Source organism: Ananas comosus, linkage group 15 (genome assembly GCF_001540865.1).
Source record: "Ananas comosus cultivar F153 linkage group 15, ASM154086v1, whole genome shotgun sequence".
NCBI classification, from domain to species: Eukaryota; Viridiplantae; Streptophyta; class Magnoliopsida; order Poales; family Bromeliaceae; genus Ananas; species Ananas comosus.
Genome location: NC_033635.1, coordinates 159,182 through 174,931, shown reverse-complemented (window position 1 = coordinate 174,931; position 15,750 = coordinate 159,182). Strand labels below are relative to the sequence as shown.

Here is a 15,750-nt window from a genome sequence, read left to right as displayed (position 1 = left end):
AAATTTAAAAATTAAATTTTAAATTTTAAATTTTGAATTTAAAAATTTAAATTCAAATATAATGAGAGGGATAATACTATTATTTTATATTTATAACTATCAACTATTCTTTTTATTCTATCTTATTTATCCAAACGCTATTTTTTTATTTCCGAAAACAACCAAATTTTCATCCAAACACAAAATTGGTTTAGTTCTCACTTATACCTAAACTTATACCTATCTCTGATATAAGCTAGTTCTTACTTTTACCTGAACCAAACAATGTCTTAATGAACTTGCTTATTTGTTTGATATAGTCCTTCTTATGCCCATCATGAATATAAAATAGGTTAATTTGTATATAAAATTCATAAATTTTGAGTTTTTGTAAAATTGGATTTTTTTTTCGATTTTACAAATTCGAGCCGGATTTTCAACATGACTAAAATATTTTTTGTTCCTTTTCTCTTTTTTTTTTCTTTCGTTCTTTTTTTTTTCTTTCTGACCCTCATCACCTCCTCCACCGCCGGCGTCGATGGCCCACAGCGACGGTAACAAAGGTGGCACTGCCTCCTCCGCCTGCGCTCGCGCGGAAAAAGGAAAACTCAAAACGGAGCCGGATGAAACGGACGGAGATGATGAGGTCATTGCTGAGGAAGTGCTCGCCGCCCGTGAGGGTAAGGAAAAAAATGCGTCCATCTCCAATGAGCGAACAAAGATATAGAGGGTAGAAAAAAGCAAGAATAAAAAGTGAAAAAAATAAAGAAATTTTTTTTCTCTTTAAAAGATCATATATATCATTATTGTTACTGAAAAGTTTAAGAATCAGAGGAAAAAAAAAAAAAGAATATTGCATCATTAAAATAAAATTATACTGTTTTACAAGAAAATTACACTGTTTAATATGAACGTTATATTTTTTAAGATAAAAATTAACTCTTTAACTATTTCGATAAAATTACACTGTTTTAAAAAAAAATTATACTATTCTCTAATCCCCATCGCTTCATCTTCTTCTCCTTCTTTCTCTTCCCTTGACCCCCTCCTCTCTCTCCCCATCCGGCCTCTATCTTTGCCAACGCGAGACTCTCTACCCCGTGCGCTGCATCGGAGTTCCGAAACTTAAAATTATTTTGTATTATTTTTATATGATATTAAAATTTAATGTCTTTCGTTTGAATTACCTTAGATTTCTAATTTTATTTATTTATTTAAATTTTAAATTCATGTTTTGAATATATTAAAAAATTTTGAGTTTAGATATAAAAAAAATATTGAATATAAAAGATTGTCCTCTAATAATTTTAACTATTGCAGAATAATAATTATTTCATGTTATTTTAACAGCGTGCAACTTGGCTTAGTAGAGAGAGGTGTAGCTTATCAAGCTATGGGATGGCCTAATATTCCATTAGTTTGCTCATGAACAGCAAAATCATGGTCCCAGCAACTTCTTTAGTTGGTATAAATTAAGGTTGGCATCAATTTTTTTTATAAGTAAAAGGTAGTATGCTATTCGTTTTATTTATTATTTTTAGAGAAAAATTTAACGAAAAATGTGAAGGAACTAAATTTTGAATTTGAAACTTCGAATATTAACTATTAAGCTTTTTATCATTTGCGCTGAGACGAAAGGTTGCTATTAATTTGATGAAGGAATATGCTTGTGTCGAAATCAGATGTCGACCTCACCATTCGTTCAGCCAAAACAATCAATATAGCACACGAGACTTGAGAGCTTTTGAGATGTGAACGCTTGTCGTGGCTAGATTTTGCCCGCAAGTTATCAAGAACAGAATGGTTCTGCAGCATCGAGAAAGCGAAAGAGCTAGTGAGGGATGGTGCCTGCATTTTCGCTGCGGTTGTGAGGTAATTTATCTAAAATTTACAATTTAACTATTTTTTTTTAGAGATAGGCAGCACGCTACTTACTTTATTTATTTTATTAGAAATAAACTTAGTTGGAAATATGAATCAACTAGGATTCGAACTTGGGTCTCGAATATCAACCATCAAATCCTTTGCCATTTACTTTTGGGACAGTTATAATTTAACTGCTAAATCTTGAAAAACTGCATCAGCCACAGTTCCTCAACTAGGAATGTCAATAGGTAGGGATACTCGAAATTTTATCCGAATCCGAACCCGAATGAAACGGATATGTCCGATGGATATGGATATGGATTTGGATATGGATTTGGATATGGATATAAAAAATAAAAACCCGACGGATATGGATTCGGATATGGTTTTGATTGTACCCGATCCGAACCCGAACCCGACCCGAACCCCAATTTATTTTGTATTATATATAATATATATATAGATATATATAAATTTGATGTTATATTTGAATTTGTATTTTAAAAATTTAAATTTAATATAATATATTTTGAAATATTGAAAAAAAAAATAATATTCCGGACTTCAAATTTTCGGCGTTCGGATTCGGGTGGATTTCGGATTTTGGTTCGCGTTCGGATTTAGATATGGATTCTTTAAAATCCGCCGGGTCGCTGTTCGCGGTTCGGGTATCGGGTCTGCGTTTTTGAGTCCGCGCTTCGGATTCAGATTTTATAAAAATTCCTCGAATCCGAACCTGTGACATCTCTATCTCTACTCCCTGAAACTGGACTTGACAGTCAGACTTGCGAGTTACTGCGCCTGATTTTCGGGCTTCATTACAAACAACTATCGGTGGCCTCTTTGCTGATTAAAATTTGATCTAACTTTTTAAAGGAATAATAATTAGGCCAAGGGACCGGTGGCCGGAATTTCCTCACCTGTCAATGGTGGATAGCAACACGAAGCTTATGGCGGCATGTTTTGGTTTTTGCAAGTCTTTGTCACTGAATTTTAAGGATGTCTATTGTAAATTTTACTGAGCGCCCACAAAAAAAAAAAAAGAAGAAAAAAGATAATTCAATTTTGGTTGTCGTTTTAAAACGTAAATTTTTTTATTATAGTAGAGGATGCCCGCTTGCAATATTATAATAATCTGTATTTACGATTTTTCTAAGAAATAGATTAATATGTTATCAGCTTATTCATTAAACAAAATGAACTAGAGGTTTACAATGTGAAAAGCAGTCAGGCTAGGATTCTGAACAAAGGGAGGATAAGACTAGCAGTAGAGAAAGAAAAAGAAAAATAAATGAAAAAAAGCGGAAAAAAGAAACCATAAAACAAAAAAGAGAGAGGTAGCAAGAATTAGTAAAGAGGGAGACTTGTAGTCCGGTGTTCTCGTAGCTTATTCCAAATAGTACAAAAAAATTGCACACGTTTCAGCGATTGGGAAGGGTGGAGAATTTCAGCTCGGAAGATAAAATTGTTTCTTCAGTTTAAACCACCTATCAAATAGCCGACAAAAAAGTTAATAATTTTTTCTTTTCCCAGCATCCTATAGGCTAAAACTCCTTCCCCATAGTTCTCGAGCGTCAACAGAGGGCGCAAGAAGAAATGCCGGCGCATTCGCACGAACGAGTAAGAAATAGTTACTTTTACCAGGTCCAAATAGCATGATAATAAAAGGAACTTCGTCCGCGAGTACGGACACCATGCAACACTTGAACGTCTGAAGGACTATCTGGATCAATCAGGTAGTTTTCACCGGACGCCACGTTGCCATATTCTTCGAGTAAAATTTAGTAAAAGAAATTAACCCAAAAAAAAAAAAAAAAAAAAGAGTGGCAGAATCGTGCAAGGAAAGGGAGGCTAGCTTATCATCGTATATATGATAGCACATCCACCCACGCCAGCAGGCCCATCCTCGGCGTATTAATGGGGAGATGGAGCCTCCCCTGGTAGCATTCAACGGCAATTGAGTGGCAGTGCCGCCGTTGGGATCACACGTCGACGCAGGTAACCATCAGATGAGGCAATTCACGGTTGGTTATGCTGCCCCATCTCCTAAGTTTCGTGACCAATTGAATTTCCAATCCTACGCCACGCTTTCATAAATTAGTGAACTCTCTAACATTCGTAGCCCACCCACGCCCAAGGTATGCATGATGATTGATGACCTCAACTCGGTTAATTAATTAATTAATTTGGTTACTGGTCGATGCTAAATTATTGATGGCGTCCCCGTTCTCATGTCTAATGATGTGATGAGTGAGTTGGAAATTCCTGTATCTCTCTTGGATAAGCATGATGGGTAAGTCGTCTTCATCCTGGGGTTGATATCCGTGAAGCATAAGACTTTGTCGTCTCGCCCAATCTACCTCGTGAAATGATTCATGCACATTAGATCGGTGGGCACTTTTGATGACTTGCTCTTTTTTTTTTTATTATTTTTTTCATTGGCTGATTTTGACAAATCGGTCCTCAATATAATTCATAACTGTTCTTCTTGGTCTAAACTGCCCTGCCCCTGTTATTGCATCATCATCATCATCCCTAATAGATAATGAATTTTGGGTTATATATATCCCTTGATTCGCATCGAGTCTTGCTTTTTGGAAGCATATATAGCCATTGGGCCATTCTAAAACCTTATTTTCTGCGAAAGCATGGAGCTACTAAAATGGGGATTTCACTATGAAGCAGGAATTGATGGCTGCAGCACGAAGAGGACCCCCAAAAACACTCAATCCTGTCCTACTGACTTGGAGAGTAGGCATCATAAACCTTATCTTGATGTGAGGCTTCAGCTCTCTTTCACCGGCCCCTGCTGCTCTTCCGCATACGACTTATATGTCAATTTCCTATCATTTTGGCGCTCTTATCAAAGCTTCCAACCACTTTAATAAGCGCATTCCGCATCTTACGAGAGGGCGTAGATCTCTCAAATTCGCTTCGACGATGGCTCAGTGCTTGTTCTTCCGCCGCAGAAGTGCTTAAACCTTCATGGGCGGCGCAACGATGGCAGCACCAGAAAAGGTACTGCGCTCCTTCCTGAGCTTGACATTCCTGCTGTTGGCGCTCTTTTATCTCTCGACCCGATTGGGCTCTTCCTATCCTACTCCGCCACAACCTTCGGAGCAGATCATCAGAACCAGCCCGAGTACGCCCGACGTTGATTCCAGCAGCGGCTGCAGTGGCATCTACGGGTTCGAAAGCTATAGTGGGAAGTGCAACTACTTGAATTCAGAAGAAGCCCGATGCCGTCCCGAAGGATACATAAACTATCTCCGCATCTTCTACTGCGTCTGCGGTGAATATCCGATCCTCGGGTACACTATCCTGATCCTGTGGCTTCTCCTCCTGTTCTATCTTCTGGGCAACACCGCTGCCACCTATTTCTGCTCAAACTTGGAGGGCCTATCGAGACTCCTTAAGCTCTCCCCCACCATCGCAGGCGTAACCCTCCTCTCTCTGGGCAATGGCGCCCCCGACGCCTTCTCCAGCATCGTCTCCTTCGTCGGAAACGGCACTACCGACGTGGGTCTCAACAGTGTCTTAGGCGGCGCCTTCTTCGTGTCGTCCGTGGTCGTCGGAATCATAAGCATCTGTCTCGGCCCTCGCAGGATCGCGATCGATAAGACCAGCTTCGTACGAGACGTCTCCTTCTTCCTTTTCGTTCTTTCGGTCCTGCTAGTAATCTTCGTCGTCGGAAAGATCAACCTGTGGTGCGCGGTGGCGTTCACCTCCCTTTACGCAGTCTACGTGTTCCTGGTGTCGATCACGCATCTCTGCAGGAGGAAGGATGTAGAGCAGATGGGCATCGGCGACGGGTTCCCTGCGCTGCCGGCGGATGCTGCGGAGTTTGGCGGATTGGAGTCCGCGGCCCCTCTTCTGGCGACGAGGGGAGGCGAATGGGGGGACGAGCCGAAGAAGCCTGCCTGCGGCTCCAAGGCGTGTTTTAAGGCGTGTTTTGCGTCGGCAGGGAGCAAGCACGCAATGGGCCGGGCCCTCCGCATTCTGGAGCTGCCTCTGTACCTTCCCAGGAGGCTGACCATCCCGGACGCATGCGAGGAGAGATGGTCCAAGCCGTTCGCGGTTATTTCGGTGACGCTGGCGCCGACGCTCTTGGCGGCGCTCTGGAACTCCAAGAGCCCCAGGGCCAAAGAGAGCTCGCTGGTCGTCCACGTTATTGGCGGGCTACTAGGGACGGTGCTGGGCGGCGCTGCTTTGGCAAGGACGAGGAAGGAGCGGCCGCCGGCGGGGGTGTTCCTGTTCCCCTGGCTGGCAGGGGGTTTCCTGATGAGCGTGGTGTGGGCGTACATCATCGCGGAGGAGCTGGTGTCCCTCCTGGTCTCCCTCGGGGTCGTGCTGCAGGTGAGCAGCTCCGTTCTGGGCCTCACCGTCCTGGCCTGGGGCAACTCGCTCGGGGACCTGATCGCCAACGCCGCGGTGGCGCTCAAGGGCGGGCCGGGGGGGGCCCAGACGGCGATGTCCGGATGCTACGGCGGGCCCATTTTCAACACCCTCGTGGGCCTCGGCCTCTCCCTCGTGCTGTCCTCGTGGGCCGCGCACCCTTCGCCCCTGCTCGTTCCCGTTCCCGACGACCCCACGCTGTATCAGACCGTCGGATTCCTCATGGCCGGGCTCCTGTGGGCCCTCGTCATGCTGCCCAGGCGAGGAATGACGATCCATAGAGGCTTGGGCTACGGCCTTCTCTCCATATACGCGTGCTTTTTATCTCTGCGGATTCTTCAGTCCGTCGGGCTGCTTCAGATCCAACAATAATAATCTATTAATCTCGGGCTGCTTCACGAAAAAAAAAAAAAAAATCTATTAATCTCGGCCTGCCTTACGGGCCAATATATTAAAGCCTCATCTTGTGTAATAAATTCTCCGTAACTCTTTTTTTTTTTTTTTTCCCTTCTTTTCCCTGTACTTAATAACAGTGCGGGTGAAATGTACAGTATTACTTTTCTCACGTCTTTTAAGTTAGAGCGCTGCTACCGCTACAACTACCTTCCTGTTGTGATGTTACAGGATTCTCATTCAAAAGTAACCAATTTACATTAATTTTATTATTTTTTAAAAAATACTACAAATTTAAAAAGGACTAACTTCTAGGAGGATTGCAATTGTAAAATAACCCTACGACCAAGGGTTGTATATGTTGATTATTAGCTTTTCATGTTTATCATCATCACACACAGAGAGAGAGAGAGAGAGAGAGAGAGAGAGAGAGAGAGAGAGAAAAGGGGTGATTTTCGCGCTGGACGGTTCGGCATAGGATAAGGCGTGGACGGACACAATTTGTTCACGTGTCCATGACCGGACACTTCCCTTTGGAATAATGCACGGGAACAAACGTAGGACGAGCAGTTGGATTGTAGCACGAATGAAGCAGAGACGCAAGGGCGTCCATGGATGTGAAGGGCCTAAATTATTGGTCTTTGCCCACTATTCTGGGATACAAATTCAAATCCAGCAGCGGTGAGCTGTCCAAAGGAACATCGCGGTCCTTGCGCCAGTTGCGATTCACGCATATTTATATTTATTATTTAGCCTCGTTGCCTTTTTGAGGCTCGCTAGTTTAGTTTAGCCAGCACATGTAACCAAATCCGGACCGAAATGGAACCACTTTCTTGGCATCGTATGTATATCTCACAAAATCCCCTTGTCCATATATTATTAGTTACAGCTTTTATTTCATCTGCTGGAGCTCGTACTAGTCGGATATTTCAGCCGGACTCTATAGAACTAGATTACTATGTTATTAATAGCGCCAAGTCATTGGTGCTATCAAGTTTTTGGCTATTGGATTAAGAGATGTACGGTTATGATGATGTGGATCCCCTTGAGTTGAGTTGGTGGTTGGTTGAATAGTATGATCTAACGGATGAAAATGATCAAAATGATATATATAACGGCGGAAAATTTGGTAGCACCAAGTGCTTCGTACTATTAATAGCATAGTAGCTGTATAATATATATATATATATATATATATATATATATATATATATATATATATATAGAGAGAGAGAGAGAGAGAGAGAGAGAGAGAGAGAGAGTCCGGCTACTATATTTTTATGAGTATAGAATCCTTCGTACTCATAAGTTGTTTTCGATGTTGAAATTTTCGAATCGACGATCCACACCATTAAACATGATCTAGAATATTTGAAACTTCTAGAAAAAAAATTTTCGTAATTTTTTGGAATTATTATAAAGTTCATCAAGCGGGAATAAAATAAATGGTTAAAATCGAACGACATTCTAAAAATGGATAATCGGATCCTTCAATTTAAGATCGGAGTTATTGATCTTTATTTAGGTAGTGAATAGAATTTTCTATAAAAAATTCAACTTATTTCGATTTTTTTTCACCGTTAAACTAGCAAATATATGATACCGGCCGTTTAAAATTGTCAATTTTGTGAGCTTTTGATCATAAGGTAAATGATACAAAAAAATTATAAAATTTGATTTTTAGAAGTTTTAAATGCTCTAGATAGTGTTTAACGGTGTGAATCGTTGATTCGGAAGCTCTATCGTTAAAAACAACTTATGAGTACGAAGGCGATCGTGCTCATAAGAGTATAGTAGCCGGACTATAGTACTATATATATATATATATATATATATTAAATATAATATATATATATAAGATATTATATATATCTGCACAGAATATCCTCACAAAGCATCAAGGGGTACTTTTGAGTTTTTTAACTATTGATGGAGAGATATAGGATTGAGATGATGGTGGTAGCTGGTGTAGGTGAAATAGTGTTTGTTGCAAGAGGTATTAGTAATTAAGAGTAGATCAATGTGTTAGAAACTTAGAAACACTAAAAGGTTGGTGCTTCTAAAGTATATAGCTCACATTCATATATATATATATATATATATATATATATATATTATAATATATAATATACTATATATAGTTGATCTAGAATACTTTTACAAGTATTATCTCCATGTTGCTATCAGTTTTAAACCATTGGATCTATTTTTGATTATTAATAGCCCTGGATTAAACACTATTCCACCTACCACCATCATCTCAACCTCACATCTTCCATCCAAGCTAAAAACACACAAGTATCACCCCCATGATACTTTATAAGTATTCTAGCCCTTCTCTCTCTCTCTTCTCTATATATATATATATTATATATATATATATACAGTGAAGAGGCCCGCGCTTTGCAGCGGGTAGAAACTGTAATAGTAATTATTAATAATAAAATATTAAATATTTTTTGTGTATCTCATTTGGTACATCTACCGAAAGTCTCTTATTGTAGGCAGCAGATATGAACCCAACGATGGAGAGAGAAAGAGAGTAAAATGGCTCATTTTAAATAAAAATTAAATGGGAGAGATGAGCAGACGTATGTTAAGAGATAGAATAAAATGGGGGAGATAAGGAGACATATGTTGAGAGAGAAAGAGTAAAATAGCTCATTCTAAATAAAAATTGAATGGAGGAGATGAAGAGACGTATGTTGAGAGAGAGAGTAAAATGACTCATTCTAAATAAAAATTAAATGGGAGAGATGAAGAGACGTATGTTGAGAGAGAGTAAAATGACTCATTCTAAATAAAAATTAAATGGGAAAGATGAAGAGACGTATGTTGAGAGAGAGGGTAAAATGGCTTATTCTAAATAAAAATTAAATGGGGGAGATGAAAAGACATATGTTGAGAGAGAGAATAAAATAGCTCATTCTAAATAAATTTTTTTTTCAAAATTAGGAGGTTATGACATATCAGCTTAAAGTATTAGGGATTCATAAAGAGTAATAGATATCGGTCATCTTGGTTCAAATGTTAATCACGTACCTCGTGCTAATTAACTAGGAATAGTGAGCTCTTACCTACCGCTGAAGCTAGCCAACTGAAGATTGATAGGACTCATGATTAATTCATACACTGTCGCCTGTGGGTCCTCGGCGGTTGTTATGTGTGTCTTTCACTTGCGCCTCAATCTAACGTCAAACTCTCTCCACTATTAATTCTATGTGAAAATGTCGAAAGAAGACTATTGTAATAATTTCATTATTTAATGTAAAATTTTAATTGTGATAATTTAGGCAAGTGAAGTTACAATTTCACTCAACTTGCATCTATTGTAAATCTCTGTAACCTATGTATTTGAACCTGCATCAATGAAGGTTAAAACAAGTACTTTCATCAAGTGAAGCGAACAGGTGGATGGACAGAAAGGATCATCAAGTGAAGCAAACCAGACTTTCCAATCTAGTGGAAAGTTGGTGGATCACTTGGAATGTCAGAAACGACTGCATATTTCGGAATATCCTATCCAACCCAGGGACAGCGGCCCACAGCTTCAAGTTGCTCGTGAAGGAGTGGGATATTTTTCTCGAACCTTGAAGCTGCTCGTAGTGTTTTTTTTTTCACCCCCTTTTCAGGGCCTGGTTGTCCCACACTTGTAGATTAATGCATCGAATCAATGAATAAATCGGGTAGCGAGCTACCTCTTTCTCAAAAAAAAAAAAAAAAAGGTACTTTCATTCTTATAAACTCCTAGCTATTTAACTCTTGTAATCTTCCATCTCTTAATCCTTGTAACCCCTAAGCCCATGAAGCCTATATAAGGCCGTCCGGTTCATTATTCACAACACAATAAAAAGAAAATTAAAAAAGTTATTTCTATTCTGCATGAGAGAGAGAGAGAGAAGGTCAAAAAAATATATATTTTTTTTGTGGATCTTTGGGTTCATCAACTTATGCAGAAATAATAAAGTCATACAACAAAAATCGAGCTGTTATATTTTCGAGGGGACAAGTCAGCATTTTGTTACATTGGTTCAAAAATTTTGCCTACCGCATAGGGTTTGAATCTCCTTAAAGAGAGTAAGATTTTCATGTCTCGACTTGATCGGCTAACTTGTCTACACTTTTATATTATTTTGCTGTCTAACCTTTATTTTTAAATATTTACACTAACAAAGACTTTACTGTTTACTAATCAAGAAAGGAAAAGCATATCTATCAAAGAGACAATTGCTGATTCCTCTCTCCTTGGTAATGCAAAGTGGTTTGTAGAGGCTGGAGTTAATATTGTCAGCTCATAGCCAGTGCACGGAATCTCGCTGGCACAGCCCACAAAAGGGACCGATTTGGCACTTGGCCCAACAACTTTTTTGGTTTTTGGTCCCCTCCGGCGCACTTTGGGCCGCAGTGAGCAGAAATATGCCTCAACACACGCCCAAAAACTGGGCCTACTAGATTTGCCCCTGCATAAAGAAATTCCGTTCATCCAAAGCCATAATGCCGTTGGCTTTTTGCACGTAAACCACTTTCCAGGATTTGATTTGTTTAGAACTTTTGGTCGGGAGGCTCAGCTAGCGCCTAGCGGGCCGTCCTTTCAATGGGGCATGGGTTGGCTAGCGGCTAGCTGATAAGACCTCAGACCATAGAGATAAAAAGCACTGCTATTGTCCTTTGCATATATGTATTGTCCTTTGTCTTCCTCCCGAGCCCCAAACGACTGCGACATGTAGAGTACCGCTAGCATACGCTTTAATTTACTTAATACATGCGAAGTACGTATGTGGATTAATTATCTACTTGAGCTTCTCTGTTCGCAATGGCCTCCAACGGCCCCATACCGCTTTATGGAGAACAAACAAACAAACAAACAAACAAACGAAGCATCCTCCGCTCTTCACTCTTCCAACTTCCGCACCTCATTTTCTGTTGCCCACAACGATATTTTATATCCATTTCCGTTGTTTTCTTCTTACCACGTACATACTTTATTACTTTTCCTGATAAGATAAATATTATATAATTTTTTTCTGAACCAAACGACGTTACGTCAGTATAGATATGGTATGTGTCCGAAATTAAATTAAAATTTAAGTAGGATCCAAATTAGAGACAGGTGAAAACCGACTAATCACTGATGAAGGAAAGAATGACACAGTACTGAAGCGGTCAGACCGGGCGCATGTCTTACGGAATCTCCCCTTAATTTAGTCCAATACTTCACGAAATCCTAACCCACATTCCATGCGCTCGCGCGCACACACTCTCTCAGTCTCTCTGCCTTCGATCGTTAATTGATAGAGATAACAACGGGGTNCAATGCACATTTTTCGGTTACCGTAATATCGAAACCCACTTGCCTTAAAGAATATGTCCCCGTTTAGATCCCCACCTTTGCTCGGCTCGAGCTCGTTCGAATACAGTCGAGTTTAAGCCGAACTTTAATTAAAGCTCGGATTTAGATCCGAGTTCGAGCCGAACTTTAATTAAGCTCGCTCGAGCTCGCTCGGATTAAAGCTCAGCTCGGCTCGAGCTCGAGATTTGCTCGGCTAACTTTAAGAGCTGTAATATATTAGTTATCAAATTAAAAAAATCTTGTAATGGATGTTAAACTACGTTGTACAGGTTATCAAGTTTTATGTTTTATTAATATTCTTTACACTCGATCCCACTGAAGGACTGACCTACTCCCAAACTCTCTCTCTCTCTCTCTCCTTTTTTTCCTCCCTAAACCCTTAAACTTACAATAGTACAAAATCCCAATACACGTTGTCACTTTCAGACTTTCTCTCTCACACAATACATTTAAATCTCAACCCGAGTTAACGTGCTAACATGAACAACCCAAATAAAATACCCGGTTGTTATTACCGGGTTTAATTTAATTTCGGATATATATTAATTTTATGTAATATATATATATATATATCTTAATCCGATGATATGATAGATATCATGGCTCGAGGCCATGATATCACAACCAAAAGCTAGAATCCCGCAAGTTTAGTTGCTAGGTGTGGCAATTTATACTAGATCCCATATACTTAAAGAATTCTTATTTTAAAATCAAAAAAAGCTATAGCAAATGAATCATTTATTTAATATAGTTTAACTCTTAAACTTACAATAGTACAAAATCCCAATACACGTTTTCACTTTCAGACTTTCTCTCTCACACAATATATTTAAATCTCAACCCGAGTTAATGTGCCAACATGAACAACCCAAATAAAATACCCGGTTGTTATTATCGGGTTTAATTTAATTTCGGATATATATTAACCACTTTCCAGGATTTGATTTGTTTAGAACTTTTGGTCGGGAGGCTCAGCTAGCGCCTAGCGGGCCGTCCTTTCAATGGGGCATGGGTTGGCTAGCGGCTAGCTGATAATAAGACCTCAGACCATAGAGATAAAAAGCACTGCTATTGTCCTTTGCATGTATTGTCCTTTGTCTTCCTCCCGAGTCCCAAACGACTGCGACATGTAGAGTACCGCTAGCATACGCTTTAATTTACTTAATACATGCGAAGTATGTATGTGGATTAATTATCTACTTCAGCTTCTCTGTTCGCAATGGCCTCCAACGGCCCCATACCGCTTTATGGAGAACAAACAAACAAACAAACGAAGCATCCTCCGCTCTTCACTCTTCCAACCTCCGCACCTCATTTTCTGTTCTCCACAATGATATTTTATATCCATTAATTTCCGTTGTTTTCCGCTTACCACGTACATATTTTATTACTTTTCCTGATAAGATAAATATTATATAATTTTTTTCTGAACCAAACGACGTTACGTCAGTATAGATATGGTATGTGTCCGAAATTAAATTAAAACTTAAGTAGGATCCAAATTAGAGACAGGTGAAAACCGACTAATCACTGATGAAGGAAAGAATGACACAGTACTGAAGCGGTCAGACCGGGCGCATATCTTACGGAATCTCCCCTTAATTTAGTCCAAGACTTCACGATATCCTAACCCACATTCCATGCGCTCGCGCGCACACACTCTCTCAGTCTCTCTGCCTTCGATCGTTAATTGATAGAGATAACAACGGGGTTTACTGGTCCTACAGTAAGAGCATATATATATATATATATATATATATATATATATATATATATATATATATATATATATCGGGAAGGGTAACGGCCCGAGGAAACCGGCGCACATGAACGGTGGGGACCACTGCCCGAGACAAGATGCAGGCTTTGTCACGTCCACCGTCCTGCGTCGAGTGTGTGGCCTCTTTGTCCTCGGCCTCTTCCCACTACCACCCACAAATTTTGGAACTTCCCTTTCAATATGTACCAATATTTTTGATTAATTAAATATTTCACTCAATCTACGCTTAATATTATACTGAAAAAATTCCGAGTCTATTACGATTCATAATCCAATCCAAGAGTGCTTAATTACAATGTACTAATTAACCGATTTTTGATTTTTAGTATATATACATATATTTACAGTGAGAGTTCGGTTATTATATTCTTGTGAGTATAAACTATTTTATACTTATAAAATTTTTTAGATCTATTATTTTGATCATTTTCAACCATTGGATCATACAATTCAAACAATCATCTATTCAATTCTAGAGGACTACTATCATCATAATCGGAGGTCTGTATTATCCTAACCGCACATTATTTCATCAAACGGCCGAAAATTTATAAGTATAAAAAAATTTATAATCAAAAGAGTATAGCTTCTCTATTTAATTAATGCATGGATTCTCCGCAACCGGCTAGGAACATGAGGCAATCGCGTGTAAATTGAGTCGCTCCTCTACGGTTGATTACTTACTTAGCACAGCATTATGTGATCGATGCGGCGCGCAACATGCATGTGATGACCAAAATGGACTTCAACAGCCATCAGAATTGTGACAAAATGCCAATATATACCCAACGCTGTGTTGATTCCGAGAAGCTGCCAATGCACGCATCGATCGAGAGCACAACAAAAAATGTACGTGCATGCGGAACATGTACGTATGTATATAATAAACCATACAGGTAAGCTACATTAAATCGTCCGCTCGATCTTAATTTCATCATGCAAGCTCGATCCTTCATTAGTAGAATCGCAATCGAACCTCAGCGGACGGACAGAAGCAATGCAATTAATCAGGCTCAAAGACGAGTACGCAATCAGATTGCAGGGCTATTCTGCATGCCCTTTTCCTATATGCACGCATACAGATCCTGCATGGCTGCATGCATGCAGCAGACACCGTACCACATGGCTAATAAAATAAACACGAAAATATATGCACTGTCTCCGTCACCCAGCAGTGCTTTCATACTTCACTCTGTCCGCGGGCAGAATCGTGCATACTAGCTAGCTAGACCGACGTGTGTGTGTATATATATATATATATATATATATATGAGTATAGTATATAATATACTATTGGGAGTTGAGGCTACATAAGGCTTCTGGAAGTACGAAGCTTGTCGTGTTTCAGGTACGTTTGATGTTGGCGACTTCGCGAGGTTGGTCGTCGGCCTCCGTTAAACTGCGATGCTAGAGGTATTTGAAGTATCTCTAGAAACTAAATCTATCGCAAATATTTTCGATATTATTTGCTTAGTGAACGAAGGGGCTCAAAATCACGGCTGAAATTAAAAATCTACAAAACGGATAAATATGGACTTTAAAAATTTATAGATCAAAGATATTATCATCGTTTATATAGTATAAGAGAAATTTTCTACAAAATTTTATGGATTTGAATATTCTATAATCCGGTTAAACTTCATAACGGCCTCACTACGTTCATTAAAATTATTAATTTTGAGCCGCCTTCGATCAACTATAGGCAAATGATATCGAAAAAATTCATAAAATTTATTTTAAGACTACTTTCAAATACCTAGATCAAAGTGTTAACTGAACGCGTCGATCCGATTCGAAAGTCGGCAACATCGAAAACCGATGCTGGGAAGCACGGAAGCTCCGCGCTTCCAGAAGGCATAGTATGCCTCACAGTCTAATAACAGTTACCCGTTGTGGTGGAGTGGTGACGAATAAATCGTGTTTTCTCGTCCTGGAGACGGCTAGACTGTGATCACACTTTTCTCGGCTCCGCCTTGCGTTGTACTTC

The 15,750-nt window shown here is 39.5% G+C and overlaps 1 protein-coding gene across 6 annotated transcripts; it reads left to right on the top strand.

The window, feature by feature from the left end:
- On the top strand, positions 3,696-6,842 carry LOC109721656 (cation/calcium exchanger 1-like). 6 transcript variants are annotated; one of them, XM_020249373.1, is made up of 3 exons: positions 3,696-3,983; positions 4,097-4,138; positions 4,531-6,842. In XM_020249373.1, exon 3 carries the CDS (start codon positions 4,831-4,833, stop codon positions 6,610-6,612), a length of 1,782 nt encoding a protein of 593 aa, XP_020104962.1. In that variant the 5' UTR covers positions 3,696-3,983; positions 4,097-4,138; positions 4,531-4,830; the 3' UTR covers positions 6,613-6,842. The 6 variants fall into 6 exon arrangements, with proteins under 6 accessions (XP_020104962.1, XP_020104960.1, XP_020104961.1 ...); XM_020249371.1 differs by having other exon boundaries at positions 4,097-4,235; XM_020249372.1 differs by lacking the exon at positions 4,097-4,138 and having other exon boundaries at positions 3,696-3,843.

Bases quoted from the DNA above. Each gene is read 5' to 3' on its own strand.
- LOC109721656 (XM_020249372.1), top strand. From the start codon at position 4,831: ATGGGCGGCGCAACGATGGCAGCACCAGAAAAGGTACTGCGCTCCTTC.